The sequence below is a fragment of the Saccopteryx bilineata genome, chromosome 1 (assembly GCF_036850765.1).
Source record: "Saccopteryx bilineata isolate mSacBil1 chromosome 1, mSacBil1_pri_phased_curated, whole genome shotgun sequence".
Classification (NCBI taxonomy): Eukaryota; Metazoa; Chordata; class Mammalia; order Chiroptera; family Emballonuridae; genus Saccopteryx; species Saccopteryx bilineata.
This window is the reverse complement of record NC_089490.1, coordinates 154,833,996-154,853,924: the sequence shown is the minus strand read 5'-3', so window position 1 is coordinate 154,853,924 and position 19,929 is coordinate 154,833,996. Positions and strand designations below refer to the sequence as shown.

The following is a 19,929-nucleotide window of genomic DNA, read 5'->3' as shown; positions in this document are numbered from 1 at the left end:
GGCAGGGGAGGGTTGGGGTGGAGGGAGTTTGAGGGGACACTGTTGAGCTGATCCTCCTCCCCTTGCAGTAGGACACCATCAAGGGCCTCCCATCTCTGTTTTCCTGTCTGTAAAATATAGATACCAGGGCCTACCCCATTGAGCTCTCACTGGGACTCAAGGAGGTGATTAAGAGCATCGCACAGTGATTGGCATACAGTGAGTGCTCAATGAATGTCTGCTCTTGCTATTTTATTTTATTTTATTTATTCATTTTAGAGAGGAGAGACAAAGAGGAGAGAGAGACAGAGAGAGAGAAGGGAGGAGGAGCTGAAAGCATCAATTCCCATATGTGCCTTGACCAGGCAAGCCCAGGGTTTCAAACTGGCGACCTCAGCATTTCCAGGTCGACGCTTTATCCACTACACCACCACAGGTCAGGCAGCTCTTGCTATTTTTATCAGTGAGGACAGAAAAGGCACTCTAAGACTCATGGATATCAACGGAACTGGGAAGCAGAGGTCTCTAGAAGTAAAGGCCGTTTTAGTTGGCTCCTCTGGACACTGAACAGGGCATGGCATAGGGTGCATATTAGCTGAGTTTTGAAGTATCAATAAGCACTTATTGAGCACTTACTGTGTACCAGTGAACAAAACAGATACAAATCTTGGAGCTGACATCCTAGTTGGGGAATCAGCAACCATTTAAGTAAAACGTAGTGTCAGGTAGTCAGAGGTTGAGCGAGAAAAACTCAAGCAGGGAAGGGAAGGGGCATGCAAGGTGGGGCTACTCTTTTAAGGAAAGTGATCAGAATAGGGGATGGAGGGCAAGGCTGCAAATTCTGAAAAGACTAGGTGTGAAGGGTAGGGTATTAGGGAACCATGGGTAGTTGTGGAGCAGGGAAAGGACGCAATCAGGTGGCATTTTGGACAAGTACCTATTGCGGGCAAGATGGAAGGCCAGGAGGCTAGAGGCAAGAGCAAGGGCAGTGGGGATGGCAGAGTGGGAGGAGGAGGCAGGAAAGATATTGGGGGGGGGGACAAAGTTTGGGGAGGAAGGAGCAGAGGGTGATACCCAGTTCCCTGTGTTGGGGACAGGTGGATGATGGAATTCTCAGAGACAGTGGCCTAAGAGCAGGGTCCAGGGAAAGACCCCGAGTCTAGTTTGCCAACCCACCCAATCCACAAAGCCTGGGGGCTAGGGCAGGAGTTACCCTGAAAATTGAGAGGAGGGGGCTGGGGATGAGGGGCCAAGGTGAGGCCTGAAAACTAGTTGCTGGGTTTAGTGGAGGTAGGTTGTCCAGGTGGAGGAAATCCAGGCCCTCAGATGGCCTGGGGAGCAGGTACAAAAAGAGATCCTTCTGGAATGTTGGCTTTGTGGGAAGAGACACACACATGGAGAGACAGTATCAGGCACACACACATGCGCACACACCCAGAGGAGTAACTAGGCCCTAAGGAATCAGGTGCAACTGCAGGGACCATCGGCCTTAGAGGAGGAGCCAGCTGGGGCTCCCACTGTTCCACGAGGGAGGGCTGAGCAGGAGGGGCAGCTAGTGTTTCCCTGGGCCCTTCCAGGTCTCAGCTACCCCAACTTTAAGACAGGCTCTGGGCTCTGTGGCTAGGGGAGCCAGGCTCTGGGGCAGGCAGGTAATTCCCCTAATTGCTTCATCACTTTAAAACGTTAACAAGCGGCTCAGTTCTCAGGCCCCAATTAGCTAATTGGCCCGGTTGGTTAAGAGGCTGCAGGAGGGATCCGGGTCAGGTGCAGGGGGCTTTCACGATTTAGCAGGAAGTGGCTGAAGGTGCAGACGCTGTGTCAGCTTAGAGGGCCGGATTAGGGGCCGGGTGGGGCAGGCCCCAGGGACAGGCGGCCCCTCCAGCTGGATTAGGAAGGAAGGAAGGAGGGGATGGGGGAGGCGGTGTGTGTGTGTGTGTGCACGCGCGCGCAGGCCACTCTCTGCCTCCCACTCTTATTTCTTCCCCAGGAAGAATCGCTGAACCCTTCAGGTGCTGGTGAAGAAACTGAGGCCAGAAGGTGGGCTGGCTTCAAGGGGCACCTCAGGAGGTCAATGCGACCTTGGGGCATTTCTCTAGCTCACGCTTAGATCAGGCGGGGTGGGTGAGCAGAAGTGAGAGGGTGTGCTAAGGCCTGGTATCACCTCCCCAGCTTGGTGGGTCCTGTGTTGGACAGCACCCAGCCTGGTCCAGGACCCCCTCCAGGCATCCTAGAGGTTGTCTGGATGGGAACATCAACTGAGATGGGGTGGCAGATAGTCATAGCCATAACTGAGCACCAGCTAGCTGTGAGTGCTCAGCCATTCACTTTCTTCCCCCTCTGGGTCCTTACCCCCTCCCCCCCATCTCACCAAGATGCCTGATCAGAGACTGGTGGGGCCCACGTAGGAGGACCAACCCCTGTAGTTTGCCTGGGACTGCCCTGGGGCCACACAGCTAGGGGCAAGTCAGGATTAGAACCTGGGGGAGCAAGCTGGAGCACAGCCCCCTCACCAGAGTAGACAATAGGGCGGGGCCTCCTGACAGGCTGCTCAACGGACTTTTCTTGAGTCTCCTCTGGAGTCACTGGGTCAGGATACTGGAATGTGACAGCTAGGGGACGTAGGTGGCTGCACTAGAGCATCCCAGGTGGGAATGCAGCTGCAGTGGCAGACCCTCTCTGGCTCCTATACACCTGCTCTGAAGGGCAAGTCTCTCATGATCCTTGAAGCCTGGTACTCCGAAGGTTGGGCACCCAACCAAGGGTTGAAAATTTGAGGGTTAAGTATGACACCCACAAATGGACCACAGTGGGGACCTGGGGGTAATGGTAACTGGGTTCACAGGGTGGCTGTGATCCCTGGTCTGGAGTCTTCTGGCTCTATCCCATGGGTCTGTTTCCCCACAGTGGCTGCCAGTGGATCATAGCTGGGCAGAACCCCTCAGCAGGCAAATGACTGGCAGGTGGTTAGTCCCAAGCTGAGTGATGGTGGGGGGCAGTGTGGACCCCCTGGGCTGAGAGGATGTAGGGGGTCACAGAGAGACTCAGATGCCCACAGTTCTTGGAACCAGTCTTTATCGAGGCACCAATCCTTCTCCCCAGGTCTGTGGTATCCAGGGACCACCCTGAGCCCCCAGCGAGGGGCCGGCATCTGTGCTGTGAGCTAGGTGGACAGCTTGCTGGTCCTGGCCCTCCTTAGGCCTGGCCTGTGCCCCCACCCTGAGCCCCCTCCTCTCCCGGTCCTTGGGCCCATGGCCCCACCAGGTAGGGTCAAGGGTCTTGGCTGCGCAGCAAGGTAGAACCATCAGCATCCTGCCCTTCAACATGGCCAGTGGCACCCGCGCTGCGTAGTTCCCGGGCCAGCTTCTCGGCCAGTTTTCGAAAGGGTGGCCGCCGGGCCGGCTCTGCCTCCCAGCAGCTGCTCATGAGGGTGTGGACAGGCCCTGGGCAGCCTTCAGGGGGCTCCATGCGGTACCCCTTCTCCACAGCCTCTGTCACCTCCTTCAGCGACTGTGGGCAGAGAGCACACCGATGTGGGCTGGGATTCAGGGCCACAGCCCCAGATCCACTTAGAACCCAGTGCCTCCCTCACCCAGACCATGCTCACCATCTTGGGGTATGGAGCCCGGCCATACGAGAAGACCTCCCATAGCAACACCCCAAAACTCCAGACATCGGACTTGCTGGAGAATTTCTGTGGGGCCCAAAACCAGGGTGAGGAGGGACCCTTTGACTTCAGCCCCTGATTCCTCCAGGAAGCCCTCCTTGGTTGACCTTCACTTTCTGGTCTCTTCCTAATAGACTGCATTCCTTGAGTCTTTGCCCCCTCGACCAAGTGGAGTTCAGACTCAGCGCAGGGAGGAGGTTGGTTATTCTTGCCTTTAGCACTGAGCCTGGAAATGGGGAAACTGAGGCCCAGACAGGGTCATACACAAGAGAGACCAGCTGGGGATTGAAAAGAACTATAAGCCAAGTACTCACTGGGGAGGCAAACCATTTCCCTTGGAGGTTCAGAGAGGCCAAGACACATGCCCAGGATCACACAGTGGAGCTGGGGCACCAAGGTCCCTGGGGACAGAGGGGCACTTACCCCGTGTTTGAGTGCCTCAGGTGCCGTCCACTTGACAGGCAGCCGGCTGGAGTCCAGCCCCTTCCGCTCAGCTTTGGCCAGGCCAAAGTCGCTGACCTTGGCCACCAGGTCCTCAGAAATGAGGATGTTGCGGGCGGCAAGGTCTCGATGCACCAGCTTCTTGCTCTCAAGGTACTCCATGCCCTCAGCCACATGCCTGGGGAGGGGTCGGGGCATGGGGTTCCAGTGACCAGGTCAAAAACTCCCAAGGTCAGGCTCCTTCCTGCTCTGTGCCTTGGTTTCCCCTAGACCTTGGAAATACCCCTCCCCGCCCCACAGGGGTCCCACTCACAGGGAAAACTGCAGGAGCTGGGGGGTGTTCACAAGGGCCCGGCCCCGAGTCCGTAGAAAGTTCACCAAGTTGCCCTGTGTCGGAGGACACGGGGCTGGGGTTTGAGGCTTCTTGGCTGCCTCCCCAACCCACACCTGCAGCTCAGCCCCATCATACCTTACTCACGTGCTCCATGACGATGTAGAGTCCCTGGTGCAGGATCACGCCCAGCAGACGCACCAGGTTCTTATGCTGCATCTTCCTGGGGGAGGTGGGGAGGTGAAGGTACAGCCAGAACCCTGACCCCAGGGTGCCTGACCCCCACTGGGGACTCACGTCATGACTGCTGTCTCATCCAGGAAGGCCTGGGCTGTCACATCACACTTGATGTTCTTCACGGCCACCTTCTGGCCCAGGTACTCGCCTTGCAGGACCGCTGGGGAGTGGGACGAAGACCAGGACCCAACAGAGATGGGGGCAAACATAGGGACATCCCTACTCACACTGACCCCCATGTACACCAACACAGCCTCAGGTGCCCAGGCCTGGAAACCCCCTCTCCCATACAAGCTCCAAACCCCTGATCAAAGAGAATCTGCAACCTCTGGCCCTAAGGCCAAATCCTGTCCCATCATGTGTTTTTGCAAGGCCCATGAGCTCAGAATGGTTTTTACATTCTTAAATGGTTAAAAAATATCAAAAGAATGTTATTTCATGACACATGAACATTATATAAAATATAAAATTCAATGTCCACAAATAAAGTTTTATTAACACACAACCATACCATTGTTTTACCCATCATCTAGGGCTGCTTTCCTGCTACAAATACTGAGCTGTGCCTTTACAGAGAAAGTCAGCAGGCCATGCTCTAAGCCCCAGAGATGTCCAGAATCATCATTTCAGAGAATGGTATTGCAAGCAGAGGAACCAGAATGTGCAAAAGCCTTGAGGTGTGAGGGATTCACTTTTCTTGGGTGCTTGCCTGAGCTAACTTACACCTCATGAGTCGTCGTCAAATCCCTTCCACAGAGGAAGAAACTGAGGCTTACAGAGAGAAATGGTTTGTCTTCAGCCACCCAGCAAGTAGGTAGGTATATGGAGGTGAATTTATCTCTGTGATTCCAAAATCTGAACACCCCCCACCTTCCTTCAATCCCCCCGCCCACACTCCCACTCACCTCCAAACTCCCCCTCTCCAATCTGCGCTCCCAAGGTCAAATACTGCAGGTTCAGTAACCAGCCAGCTGTGGGGCAAAGACCTGGTCAGAGGGGTAACAGGCTTCCCCAGGCCCTCCCATCAGAGGCACCACCTAGAAAGACCAGGTAATGTCTCCCACAGCTGTGGGCACACGTTGGGTGGCCTCTTCCCACCAGTGGTCCAAGGCATGTCTGACACACCCCATTTCTGGTACTGGTTATCATGTGGTTGAAGGCAACAGAGCCTACCCTACAGGGCTGCCCATCTCTTCTACTTGGAGACTGTCCCTCCAAATACCCCGAGGGCTATTCTCTTTACAGTCCTTTACCTCTGGCCTCCCAGGGACACATACAGAGCAAAAAATACAACAGCCATGGAGACCAGTAAAGCTTCTGGCCTCCCTTACCCCTTGTCTTAAGCAGGCCAGTGTTCTCCCCCACCTCTCTCCTCTAGCAGGTTCTGTAGGCCTCCTCCCCATCCAAATCAGGAGCAGTTAGGCATCAAGCATGGTGACACCAGCCTCCACCCAGGTGCCACTCACAAGACATTCAGATTCCCCAGGAGAAACACATGCTTCCAAGGAGACAGCCAAGATCAGGTTCATAAGAGTATAGGGGTAGCTATGGTTGGGAACCTTTGTTTTGGGATTCGAGTATTGATGGAAAAGCATTTCAGGTGAAGGGAACAGAGGATGGAAAAGCATTTCAGGTGAAGGGAACAGAGTGCACAACAGCACAGAGGCATGAGAGGAAATGAGTCACACCAGGGGGACTCGTGAATGGAGAAGGGGCCCTGTAGATGAGACAGGAAAGAAGGCTCAGGTATAAGCAGAGGTTCTGGAAGGCAGAGGACCTGCAGGACCTCCCTCCTTAAAGCAGGGAGTGATGTGGGTGGACTTTCAGGTAGAAAGTTGCTTCTGTGGGCAGAGAGACACAGATCAGGAGGATGGTGTGTGCCCCCCTGGAAGGAGGTGGTCTGATGGGAAGGGCTGAGGCCAGGCCAGAGGAGGCATGAAGTGGATGTTGGAGGGTGGGTAGGTTGAGGCTTGGGCCAGGTTTCTGGCTCAGGTGAAGGGCAGATGATGGGGACACGGGGAGGGCAGCAGATGTGAGTACCGGCTCAATCTTGGGTTGACAAGTGTCTGTGGGTGCCCCCTTTCTGACCCAGGGGCAACCCAGGCCTTCCACCACAGTGCCAGGTACAGTGCCATGCTCAGGTGCTGCTGTGGCCTTAGCCATGTGCTAAAGGGTCCTGCCTCCCCAGGCAGGGCGAACTTGAGCAGAGAGCGCAGACCCCTACCCTTGGCCAGCTCCTCCTCTGCCGATTTGGCCCCCTGCTTCCTCTTGGGCTTCACAAGTTTCGTGCAGATGGCCCCCTTGTCTTTGCTGTAATGCTGCAGGGTGGGGTGGGGCAGAGGTTGTTGTGAGTCTAACCACAGGGTGCAGGACACCCCTGCTGCCTGTCCCCTTTCTGGCGGTGGGCTCTGGATGGAGTGAGGATAAACTGCTGAGGAGAGGGATTTGGTTCCCACAGGATGTGTTGGACTGGTTTCCTTGAGAGTGGGAGTGGATGTAGGTTGGGGCAGGGAAAGGGAGGATGGGGAGGATCTCTAGATTGGTATCAACTTGGAGGTTCCTGGAGGTCCTGGGAGGAGCAAGCTCATCCCTGGAGGTGGGACCCAGATCACCTATATGGTGATCCCTGGGCATCAGCTCCTTCTCTACACTGGAGAGCATGTGGCCCTGGGCATGTCCATCCAGCTGCTGGAATGAGGCAGGGTCGAGGGCCCCTCCTGGACATTGGGGAACATGTGGCTCTGGGGTCAGCGGTGCACCTCCACCATATCCATGAGGTTGCAAAAGCAGATGGCCTCGTCTATGGTCAGGTGGCCGTCCCGGTGCAGCACCCGGTAGTGGATGACGTCATGGCGGAAGCTCACGCACAGCACATAGTCACCGGGATGTCGCACGGACTCGCGCACCAGGAACAGCCCGTCCTCTGGTGGCTGCAGCAGCTGAACTGCCTCCTGGCCAGAGATCTTCCCATGGAACCACCTGCAGTGGTGGGAGGGCCAGTTGGGCCAGGCTGGGCAGTCCCTCTTGACTCCCCCATCCCAAGGCCTAACCCACAACTCACGGCATGAGGCTGAGCTTGGGGTCAGCTGAGAGGGCCTCACGCTCCCGCACCGCGCTAGCTGCCAGCAGTCCCTCCTGCCCACTGGCATGGTGCTTGGCTCGGTACCAGCTCTTGCTCTGCCACAGAGGAAGCCAGGGGTCAGGTATATGTGTGCATGTGTGTGAGGGGGGAGTTCCTGGTGGAATCCTGTGCCCAAACACACCCAGGCCTTCTGGCCACAGCTCACCTCACAAGCCTCCAGGATGGTGACCACGTCGCCCTTGCGGAAGGCCAGCTCTCCGGGCTTTGGGCGCATGTACTCACACTTGGTGATGCACTGGGTGCCTGGGGCCCAGCGCCTCTGGGCAGGAGGCAGGGTGGGGGAGAGGGGCAGAGGGGGCATAAAGGAGATACTCCCAAGGGAGAAAACAGGAGAATGAGGGAGAAGAGGAGAGAGGACAAGGGAGCAGCCAGCAGGGATTTATTAGTCACAGAGGGCTCTCAAGACAGGTCAGGAAGAAAAAGTGAAAGAAACACAATACCGAATGACAGAAACACTAGCTAAATAGAATGTACATCCACCTTCCCCATGGAGCTGTGGTCTTGTGGGCATGGACTGAGCAAAGGAAGGGCCAGGGACACAGATACCCAGGTTAGGGGGACTCACCGTGGGCATCCTGGCTGGGATGGCAGGGGTGCCAGGCGTGGAGAAAGTGAGAGTTCACCTGGGGAGGGGGCAGAGACCAGCTGGCGAGCACAGAGTCAAGCCAGGTTGGGGCCATCACTACCACTTCCAGCCCAGGCCAGCTGGAGGCAACAGCCAGGGGCATCCCCAGGGTGGGGTCCCAAACACTGGTTCTCCAAGCCCCTTTAGGAAGGTGGCCTTTACTGAGGGTAGTTCCTTAGCAGAGTCGCAGCCATGAAACACCAGTGAGGAAACCATGGAGCCTAGCTCCACCATTGTTCCCCCCAAAAAATGGGGAAAAAAAAAAGGAAACTGAGGACCAAGATGGGCACAGAACAAGTGTCAAGGGCTGGGGAGGAGGGAGGCGCCTGGCTCAGGCCCCAGCAGCCCACACAGCACAAGAGGTGCTTGGTGCTATCCAATCCAATCCAGCCTATTTCTTCCTCTTTTCTGGTGAGTAGGCAGGAGCAGGGCAGGGAAATACAGAATGATTCAGGGTCATTCCCAAGAAACTCTGACCCTACAATGGGACAGTGCAGCCCTGCTGGGCTCATCTGACTGGCCAGCTGAACCTCTCAAATCCATCCCCATGCAACTCCAGGATGGACACACAAAGTCCCTCATTGCTGCTTGGGTGGAGCCTTTTCCACTCTCTGTATCCCCCATCGACCCCACAACAAGTGCTGAGCAGTGGGGTGGGTTCAGGGTGCGTGTCTGTTCCTCCAGTGTGGGCCCCCATAAATCCCCAGCCCTACGTGTTCTCACACACATACTGATCCATGTGCACACGAGCACACAAACGCGGCTTGAACACAGACACACAGGTATACAAGCAAGGCATGTCCCCCTAGAGATAGGTGTGCACACGTGTCTACAAGTGTGCCCACACACACAGGTGCTCAGACATCTGGAACGTATCTGTCCCTTCCCCACAACACACAGACCCACACTTGAACACCTGGGTGCCATATGCTGGGCCACCCTGGCAAGCAGAGCTACACGTAGGGCCACGCACACGCATCTCGGTCACACCACACAACCCTCCACGTGGACGCGCGGGTACACACACCCAGGGGCTCGCTGACACGCACACACCCCACCCAGGAAAATACCTCCTGGGTGGAGACCCGCACCTGATCGCCTCTAACCACCCCTGCCCCAGTCTCGTAACCGGCGCACGCCCTGGACGCGCACATTTGTGCGCTCGCTGGCTCCTCCCGCACACGCATGGGCCTCCCCCGGAACCCTTTGGTTCTCATGGTCCCGGCCGTCTCTCCCCACCTCCCCGCAGCCCGCTCGCCCGCTCACCTGCTCAGGGGGGCGTCTCCTGGCTGCGCCCCGCCCCCGCCCCCAGGAGGGCTCCTGCTCACTGGCTGCGCACCCCGAGGAAGTCCAGGCTGCACAACCTGAAGCAAGTTCCTCCGTTTCCTCATTTTGGGCGGAGGGGAGGTGGGCTGGGGTGGAGAGGAGCGGGAGACGCCGCGGCCGGGGAGGCCCCTGCGGGTCCTAGCGCCGGTTGTACTGCGGTCTGCCCAGCGCGCCGCCGCCGGCCCCTCCCCGCCCCGCCCCCGCGGTCCCCAACCCCTTCCTCGCGGCCCTGTTAGGGACTGGAGGCGCTCACGGGCTCCACGCTGCATCCTGGCCTGAAGCCGCGGAACACTCACCCTCCACCTCCCTCATCCTGAGAGACGGAGGGCTTGAGCGTGGAGTAGGTGCCGCAGCGCGAGCGCGCGCGGGAAGTGGGGATGAGTGAGTGAGTTGCCTGTCGGGAAGATAAGCAAGCTGAAGAGCCCAGACGACGCAGTGGACCTTCTGACTCTGCGATTCCAACGCCCTCAGTCACCTCTTCTGCCATCGGGGGCTCATTTAATTAATTACCTGTCGCTTTAGAGCGCTGTTGGTGCCCGATGCAAAGAAAGCAGCCCCAAAACGTCCACAGCTATCTCAGTATCGTCATTATCATTATGGAAAAATTAGGACCACAGGCAAAAAAATCATGTGGAACTGGAGACCTCCAGGTAGAGCAGCCTTCCTTTGGAGAGTAACAATGGGGCTTGACCGGGCTCAGCCAGCTGTGCCAGAGGCAGAACTGCCCTTCTCCTGGCCTCCATTTCCTTCTCTATAGAGCCAGGCAGCACTGGTCTCCCTCTCAGAGGTCAGCTGGATGAGTCGTAGATGACCAAGGCACTGGGCCTGGCCTCCAGTGATGGCTCTGTGGGCTCCCTTACCGTTCTTTCTAAATGCAGGAGTCCAGTTGGACAAGGATGAAGCTGATTTTGGGAGGGCGAAGAACCAAGATCCCCAGATAGTCAGGGTCCTGTATTTAACATTATGCTACCCCTAAAATCTTAGTGGCTGTGCTTCCAAGGCATCATGGGATTTCTGGGAATTGTGGTCCAGTTTGAAGAATCACAGAACAGCCATATTGTGGAATATTATGCAACAAAACTAGGAAACTGTATTAAGGTGCTAAAATCTACAATTGTTGAAAACTATCACCCCCAGAATGTGGCATGGTGAAAACAGCATGATCCTATTTATGTCATACAGGAGAGAGTAAATCAGTGGGGAAAGTTCCAGAAGGGGACCCTCCAACCAGCAACAAGGTTATCCCCAGGAAGGGAAGTGGGCAGGAAGAGGAGGGGTGAGAGGACACCTTTTTCACCTGGTGGCGTAATTTATTAGTGGTGGTAGTGTTTGCACAGAAGATCTTCTGAGAACATTCCTGCTAAGCAGCGCTCCCTGGGCTCCACAGATCCAGCTGCGGGATAGCCCCACAGTGTGACTCACCCCCTGCCTCCCAGCCACCAGCACAGGGCTGGGATCCTGCAGCAGGCATTGTCAGGTGATAAGGGCCCACCATATATGGCAAACTATCAATTGCCAAAAATAGAAATATTTTGGCAATTTAAAATAAAGACTATAGTAAGAGATAAAGGTCACTACATAATGATAAAGGGAGAAATCCAACAGGAAGATATAACCATTATAAATATTTATGCACCTAATATAGGAGCACCTAAATATATAAAGCAGACTTTGATGGATTTAAAGGGCGAGATCAACAGCAATACTATAATAGTAGGGGATTTCAATACCCCACTAACATCACTAGATAGATCCTCAAGAAAGAAAATTAACAAAAAAAACAGCAGACTTAAAGGACATACTAGATCAACTTGATTTAATAGATATCTTCAGAACATTTCACCCCAAAGCAGCAGAATATACATTCTTTTCAAGTGCTCATGGTACATTCTCTAGGATAGACCACATGTTAGGGCACAAAAGCGGTCTCAACAAATTTAAGAAGATTGAAATCATATCGAGCATTTTCTCTGATCACAATGGCATGAAATTAGAAATCAACCACAACAGAAAAACTGAAAAATACTCAAACACTTGGAAACTAACTAGCATGTTATTAAATAATGAATGGGTTAACAATGAGATCAAAGAAGAAATAAAAAAATTCCTAGAAACAAACGATAACAAGCATACATCAACTCAAAATTTATGGGACACAGCAAAAGCAGTCCTGAGAGGGAAGCTCATAGCATTAAAGGCATACCTTAAGAAACTAGAAAAAGCTCAAATAAAAAACTTGACCCTGCATTTAAAAGAACTAGAAAAAAGGCAGCAAGTAAAGCCCAGAGCTAGCAGAAGGAAAGAAATAACAAAGATCAGAGCAGAAATAAATGACATAGAGGCTAAAGAAACAATACAGAGGATCAATGAAACCAGGAGCTGGTTCTTTGAAAAGGTAAACAAGATCGATGAACCTTTAACCATACTCACCAAGAAAAAAAGAGAGAGGACTCAAATAAATAAAATTAGAAATGAGAGTGGAGAGATAACTGACACAACAGAAATACAAAATATTGTAAGAAAATACTATGAAGAACTGTATGCCAAAAAACTAGACAACTTAGATGAAATGGACAAATTCCTTGAAACATATAATCTTCCAAAAATTAATCTGGAAGAATCAGAAAACCTAAACAGACTAATTACAACAAATGAGATTGAAACAGTTATCAAAAAACTCCCAAAAAAGAAAAGTCCTGGGCCTGATGGCTTCACAAGTGAATTCTACCAAATATTCAAAGAAGAACTAACTCCTATCCTTCTCAAGCTATTTCAAAAAATTCAAGAGGAAGAAAGACTCCTAAGCTCCTTTTATGAGGCGAGTATAATTCTGATTCCAAAACCAGGCAAAGACAACACAAAGAAAGAAAATTATAGGCCAATATCCCTGATGAATTTAGATGCTAAAATCCTCAACAAAATGTTAGCAAACCGGATCCAGCAATATATGAAAAAAATCATACACCATGATCAAGTGGGATTTTTTCTTGGGAGGCAAGGCTGGTACAATATTCGCAAATCAATTAATGTGATTCATCACATAAACAAAAGGAAGGAGAAAAACCACATGATAATTTCAAAGATGCATTGAAAAAGCATTTGATAAAATCCAGCACCCATTCATGATCAAAACTCTCAACAAAGTGGGAATACAGGGAACATACCTCAACATGATAAAGGCCATCTATGACAAACCCACAGCCAACATCATACTCAATGGGCAAAAATTAAAAGCAATCCCCTTAAGATCAGGAACAAGGCAGGGGTGCCCCCTTTCACCACTCTTATTCAACATCGTTCTGGAAGTCCTAGCCACAGCAATCAGGCAAGAAAAAGAAATAAAAGGCATCCAAATTGGAAAAGAAGAAGTAAAACTATCATTATTTGCAGATGATATGATATTGTATATAGAAAACCCTGAAGTCGCAGTCAAAAAACTACTAGACCTGATAAATGAATTCAGCAAAGTGGCAGGATATAAAATTAATACTCAGAAATCAGAGGCATTTTTATACGCTAACAATGAACTGTCAGAAAGAGAAATTAAGGAAGCAATCCTCTTTACCATTGCAGCCAAAAAAATAAAGTACCTAGGAATAAATTTAACCAGGGAGATTAAAGACTTATACTCAGAAAATTATAAAACATTGATAAAAGAAATCAAGGAAGATACAAACAAGTGGAAGCATATACCATGCTCATAGTTAGGAAGAATAAATATAATTAAAATGTCTATATTACCCAAAGCAATTTATAAATTCAATGCAATACCTACTAAAATACCAATGACTTACTTCAAAGATATAGAACACATATTCCAAAAATTTATATGGAACCAAAAGAGAACACGAATAGCCTCAGCAATCTTAAAAAAGAAGAATAAAGGGGAGGTATCACACTTCCTGATATCAAGTTATACTACAAGGCCATTGTTCTCAAAACAGCCTGGTACTGGCATAAGAACAGGCACATAGATCAATGGAACAGAACAGAGAACACAAAAATAAACCCACAGCTCTATGGACAACTGATATTTGACAAAGGAGGTAAGAGCATACATTAGAGTAAAGATCGCCTCTTCAACAAATGATGTTGGGAAAACTGGACAGCTACCTCCAAAAAAATGAAACTAGACCACCAATTTACACCATTCACAAAAATAAACTCAAAATGGATAAAAGACTTAAATGTAAGCCGTAAAACCATAAGCATCTTAGAGGAAAACATAGGCAGTAAGCTCTCTAACATCTCTTGCAGCAATATATTTGCCGATTTACCTCCACGGGCAAGTGAAAAAAAGACAGGATAAACAAATGGGACTATATCAAACTAAAAAGCTTTTTCACAGCTAAAGACAAAACAGAATAAAAGGACAAACTACACAATGGGAGAATATATTTGACAATACGTCTGATAAGGGGTTAATAACCAAAATTTACAAAGAACTTGTAAAACTCAATACCAGGAAGACAAACAACCCAATCAAAAAATGGGCGAAAGAAATGAATAGACACTTCTCCAAAGAAGACATACAGATGGCCAATAGGCATATGAAAAAATGCTCAACATCACTAAGCATTAGAGAAATGCAAATTAAAACCACAATGAGGCATGATCTGTGGTGGCGCAGTGGATAAAGTGTCGACCTGGAAATGCTGAGGTCGCCGGTTCAAAACCCTGGGCTTGCCTGGTCAAGGCACATATGGGAGTTGATGCTTCTAGCTCCTCCCCCCCTTCTCTGTCTCTCCTCTCTCTCTCTCTCTCTCTGTCTCTCCCTTTCCTCTCTAAAATGAAAAAAACAAAAACAAAAACAAAAAAAACCACAATGAGGCCTGACCAGGCAGTGGCGCAATGGATAGAGCATCGGACTGGGATGCCGAGGACCTAGGTTCGAGACCCCGAGCTCGCCAACTTGAGCGAGGGCTCATCTGGCTTGAGCAAAAAGCTCACCAGCTTGGACCCAAGGTCGCTGGCTCGAGCAAAAGGTTACTCAGCCTGCTGAAGGCCACGGTCAAGGCACTTATGAGAAAGTAGTCAATGAACAACTAAGGTTGACACAATGCACAACGAAAAACTAATGATTGATGCTTCTCATCTCTCCGTTCCTGTCTGTCTGTCCCTGTCTATTGTCTATCCTTCTCTCTATCTCTGTAAAAAACAAAACAAAAAAAAAAACAAAAAAAAACCCCACAATGAGATATCACCTCACACCAGTCAGAATGGCGCTCATCAACAAAACAACACAGAATAAGTGCTGGCGAGGATGTGGAGAAAAGGAACCCTCCTGCACTGCTGGTGGGAATGCAGACTGGTGCAGCTACTGTGGAAAACAGTATGGAGATTCCTCAAAAAATTGAAAATCGAACTGCCTTTTGACCCAGCTATACCACTTTTAGGAATATACCCCAAGAACACCATAGCACTGTTTGAAAAGAAGAAATGCACCCCCATGTTTACGGCAGCATTGTTCACAACAGTGAAGATCTGGAAACAGCCCAAGTGTCCGTCAGTGGACGAGTGGATTAAAAAGCTTTGGTACATATATACTATGGAATACTACTCAGCCATAAGAAATGATGACATTGGATCATTTACAACAACATGGATGGACCTTGATAACATTATACTGAGCAAAAGAAGTAAATCAGAAAAAACTAAGAACTATATGATTCCATACATAAGTGGGACACAAAAATGAGACTCAGAGACATGGACAAGAGTGTGGGGGTTACGGGGTGGGGGGGAGGAGAGGGAGGGGGTTGGGGGAGGGGCACAACGAAAACCAGTTAGAAGGTGACGGAAGACAATTGGGGTTTGGGTGATGGGAATGCAGCATAATCAAATGTCAAAATAACCTAGAGATGTTTTCTTTGAACATATGTACCCTGATTTATCAATGTCACCCCATTAAAAATTAAAAATAAAAATTGAAACAGAAACAAAAAAAAAATGGAAATGCAGCATCAAAACAGCCAAAGTGGAAACCTACCACATCATTAGATTCTCACCAGACCACTGTGGCCCCAGGGCCCACAGAGGAGGCCTGCCTTCTCTTTGTTCAGCAAGGACAGGAGCTGCCATCTCTGTTAAGAGGGCCTGGCATCCTGTGAAGACTTTCTTCTTGATGCAGTCAGAGACAGGAAGAGGATCAGACCCAGCTGGCTTTCTCCCTCTGTGAATGGATCATGTCTGAGTAATTACTACCCTCAGGAGTCCTTGTCCCATGATGACAGGCTGCAGAGATAGTGAGACAAGGGAAAGACAGACTTAAGGAGACAGCAACAGGTGCCCAAACCTCCAAGGACTGGCCTAGGGTACAAGGAGCCCTCCAGGGTGTGGGCATGGGGTACTGAGCTGTGCCTAACTCTAGAGGGACAGATATGAGTCTATGGGTTTAGGTGGGTCAGAACTATGGATTGGGTGAGCTCCCCATTCCTGGAGGCATCCAAGAATTGGCCATTTTGTATTACAAAGACTCAGTGGGTCTTTCTGTCCCCAGGGGTGGCAACACCAATTTCTCATGCCTGCTAGAGATTAGCCCCTCTCTTCTACCTGCCTGGTGCCAGATGGTGACCACATCATTGGATCAGACACACACCAGAATTTCCCAGTCTCAGGCTCTTCACCCTCCATATTCCAGTCCTGTCAACTTGGTTCCAGAAGTTCTTTGACCCTCCCTAGACCACCCAACTGGTACAGGCTGATGACATGGCAGCACCTTCCCTGCTCTTCTTGGCTGCCTCCAGTTTTTCTCCTTGCTACCATTCGCCAAGGAAGGAAAATGTGACTGTGGCCCTCCCCTACTCTAAATCCTTCCATAGCTCCTGCTGCCTGCAGGACAGAGCCTAAAATGCTCAGTCTGGCATTCAGGGTTCTTCATGTTCTATGCCTCCAGCAACCTTCCTGGCTTCGTCTGCCTCTTCTCCCACCAAGCACACAACAATCTGGCAACTCTGAACTGCAGGAATTTGCCTGCTTTTGCACTGCTGACCTCTCTGCCTGGAATGCACTTCCTCTACCCAGCTGGCATTCCATCTCATCCCATGCCCATCTCAACTGGCCCATTTTGATGAAGCCTTCTCAAAGCAAGACCTCACTTCTATGCCCTGAAAGGACCCCTTGCTAGAGGCACTAGCAGTCTCGTCTCACTGTATGATGGGCATGGACCTGGCCTTGGTGACTTGAGCCCATCAGCCTGTCTGAGAAGTATCCACCCCAGAGGAAGCAGAGCTGAGAAAGAGACAGACTGAATCTCACAGGAAGAATTCAAATCCTTGGATTCAGCCACACCTGGAGTTTATTCTATGCCTAGTGTAGGAAGCTGGTCTTTGCTTTTTGGTTGCTCAGAAGGGGATTTCTGCCACTTGTGACCAAAAAATTTCTAATACTGAAAATGGACCCATAGTGGGGTGTTGAAATGAACAGTCTCTATGATGTGGAATCTGAGAATCAGATTAAGTTTCCCTAAACCCAGTTAGGAAGATGAATCTCTTGGGAGTCTCTTCCATGAGCTGATACGTCTGCCTTCTGTGCAATGGATCAGATGCTATTGGCTTCTGTTGCAGCAGAGGAACCCTGATGGGCCCCCTCATCCCCTGCCTGAATGCTTTTCTTTTGCTCATCCAAATCTCACTGTTCTTCATGTCTCACCTTCTCCTATTTGACTGTTTGGATTTGCATAACCCTCTGTTCTCCAAACTCCTGTAGATTTTGGGGGCCAGTCTTCTCGTTTTAGGATTGGAAAGCTGAGACCCAGAGAGGCAAGGCTACTTGCCTATGGTCACACAGCTGGCTGGGGCTAGATGTCAGGCCTGTGATACCTCCAATGGGATTGTAAACTTCTCAAAGGCAGGACATATTTCTTGTTCTTCTTTACAAATACAGACAAAAATCACTGTAGACAGTGAACAAAGGGAATCATATCACAGATACTTTACATAATGTATCAGTTAAGATTAGGATTGGCGCCTGACCTGTTGTGGCGCAGTGGATAAAGCGTCGACCTGGAAATGCTGAGGTTGCCGGTTCGAAACCCTGGGCTTGCCTGGTCAAGGCACATATGGGAGTTGATGCTTCCAGTTTAAAAAAAAAGAAAAAAAGATTAGGATTGGCTACAGGGGATAGAAGACACCAAGTGCTAGAGGCTTGAATTAGATAGAAATTAATGCTTTCTGAGAGAGGCAACCCTCAGTGTCAGAGATCCAGACTCCTGCCATCTTGTTGCTCTTCCTTTCTCGTCACTCAAAGTTCCACCTATTGATCTAAGATGGCTGCTGGATCTCCAACTGTTCCACCTTCAGTCCAGCCAATAGGAAGTCGGAAGCTGGCAAAGAAGGGTACACCTCTTCATTAAGGACTCTTCTAGCCAAACGTAGGAGCAGAGGAAGCTGGGAAACGTAGTCTTTACACCAGCGACCAAAGGAGATGGGGAGGAGGGTGCATTTTCTTCCTCTTTCTCAGAATTTCCAGGCTTGCTTCCACTTCAAGACCTTTGCATTAGCTGTGCCTTCTGTGTGGGACACTTCCTCAGACATAACCAGCACTGCAGCAACCCTACAGAATGTTTCAATCCACTGACACTTCACATCCCTTCTTCAGTAGCTCTGTAGAGCTACCATGGATGATAGACCACACATTTTATTTGTTTATCTTGTTTGCTGGCTGCATCCTTTCTAGAATATCAGCTTCCCAACTCAGGGACTTTGGATGGTATCCTTCATTGCTGTGACTCAGTACCTAGCATATAATAGGTGCTCAGGACATATTTTTAAAGCCAATGAATATTGGTGAGGAGGGGATGAGTAGTGCCTTTTACCTGAGAGGTGAGCACTCTCAGACCCATTTCACAGATGGGAAAGCTGAGGTTCAGAGAATGCCAAGGCTTACCCTAGGTCACAGGAAATGGTGAGTTGGGCTTTGAACCCAGGCTTGTCTGGCTCCAGTGCCCACATGCTGGTACACCGTGAGGTGTGGGGCACATAATAGACCCTCAAAGAGAATGTGTCTATAATTGTGCTTTTTGGATCTGGTGGGTAGCTGCAGCCAGATGTGGGGACATCTGAGCTGGTGCTGTGGCCTCAGAAGATCCTCAGCTGGAGCACGAGGCCAGATCAGACTGTCCCAATTAGCACATCTTTAAATTTAGCTTTCCACTCCCTGCCAGGGGACTCAGGGATTCAGCAGAGGAACTCTGCTCTTTCGAGGAAAAATGCTGCATTGCTTGCTTTGCAACCAGAACCAGTGGTCAGCTGGATCATTCTCAACTTGTGGAGCAAAGGGCCCCTCCAGGCCACCTGCTTTGGAGTGCCAGAGGTGACCTGCCTTTGATGGGGGAGGCTGTCTGCTCTCCTCCCATATCCCTCACCCAGTCTTCCTTGTACTACACGTGGAGCCAGTCACATCATTTCCCTACCATGCTTATAGATTCATGCTGTGTGACCTGGGTTCCTGTCACTGCCTGGCTTACAATCTTCTCGTGGTGCTTCACTGTGTTTAGGATGAAACCCGACCTCCTATCTGTGGCGCACCACTTGCTTGGTCTGGTCACAGTTGCTGTCACCTCTCGGCTGTCAGCTCCCTTCATTTCCCCTGCCTCACTCTCTCTGGTTCCTCAAATGTGGCAGGCACCATCCAGCATGTGCTATGTTTCTACACTTATTACAGTCTTCTCTCAGCTCTTCTCAAGGCTCACCTCTTTTCAGTATTTCCAGCTCCTCCGAGAGACTCTTCCTGACCACCCATGGTGACTGCCCACCAACCAAGCTCAAATCACTGCCCATTGTCCTATCTTACTTTTTCTTGTCCATCACCCTCCTGCTTCACCTCACTCCCTTAACAGAACATATGCTCTGTGAGGGAGGGCAAGGACTGCTCTGGCTTGGGCAATCTTTTATCTCTGGAGCCTGGTACACAGTAGGCTCTCACAGGACAAATGATTAGAATCACATGAAAGAGTGAAGACCCAGGAAGGAGTGTGGGGGACCCACAAGGTACCACAAAGCAAGGCCCATTTGTCAGAAGACGTTTCCCTATGCCTCTGCTCCAGGATTCTTCCTTGATCTTCTCCATTCTCTGTCACCAAACCTCAGCCTCTTAACTCAAGAGTTGGCCAGCTTTCCCTATAAAGGGCCAGATGATCTTTCACTGAACCACTCAATTCTGCTTTTATAGCGCAAAAGCCTCCA

The 19,929-nt window shown here is 50.5% G+C and overlaps 1 protein-coding gene across 3 annotated transcripts; it reads right to left on the bottom strand.

Moving 5' to 3' along the window:
• Positions 1–3,034: 3,034 nt before the first annotated feature.
• MATK (megakaryocyte-associated tyrosine kinase) lies at positions 3,035–15,753 on the bottom strand. 3 transcript variants are annotated; one of them, XM_066276069.1, is made up of 13 exons: positions 15,735–15,753; positions 8,360–8,417; positions 7,940–8,053; positions 7,714–7,829; positions 7,412–7,631; positions 6,877–6,970; positions 5,558–5,623; positions 4,713–4,812; positions 4,554–4,638; positions 4,398–4,471; positions 4,067–4,262; positions 3,584–3,670; positions 3,035–3,486 (listed from the first exon to the last, which is right to left on the bottom strand). In XM_066276069.1, the coding sequence occupies exons 2-13, from the start codon at positions 8,366–8,368 to the stop codon at positions 3,247–3,249; spliced, it is 1,401 nt and encodes a 466-aa protein (XP_066132166.1). In that variant the 5' UTR covers positions 8,369–8,417; positions 15,735–15,753; the 3' UTR covers positions 3,035–3,246. The 3 variants fall into 3 exon arrangements, with proteins under 3 accessions (XP_066132166.1, XP_066132157.1, XP_066132152.1); XM_066276060.1 differs by lacking the exon at positions 15,735–15,753 and adding an exon at positions 9,447–9,639; XM_066276055.1 differs by lacking the exons at positions 8,360–8,417; positions 15,735–15,753 and having other exon boundaries at positions 7,940–8,114.
• Between the last annotated feature and the right edge of the window lie 4,176 nt (positions 15,754–19,929).

Coding starts and splice junctions, on each gene's coding strand:
- MATK (XM_066276055.1), bottom strand. CDS start 8,095: ATGCCCCCTCTGCCCCTCTCCCCCACCCTGCCTCCTGCCCAGAGGCGC. Junction 7,632..7,713: donor CCCAAGCTCAGCCTCATGCC/GTGAGTTGTGGG, acceptor CCACCACTGCAG/GTGGTTCCATGGGAAGATCT. Junction 3,487..3,583: donor GGGCTCCATACCCCAAGATG/GTGAGCATGGTC, acceptor CTCTGCCCACAG/TCGCTGAAGGAGGTGACAGA.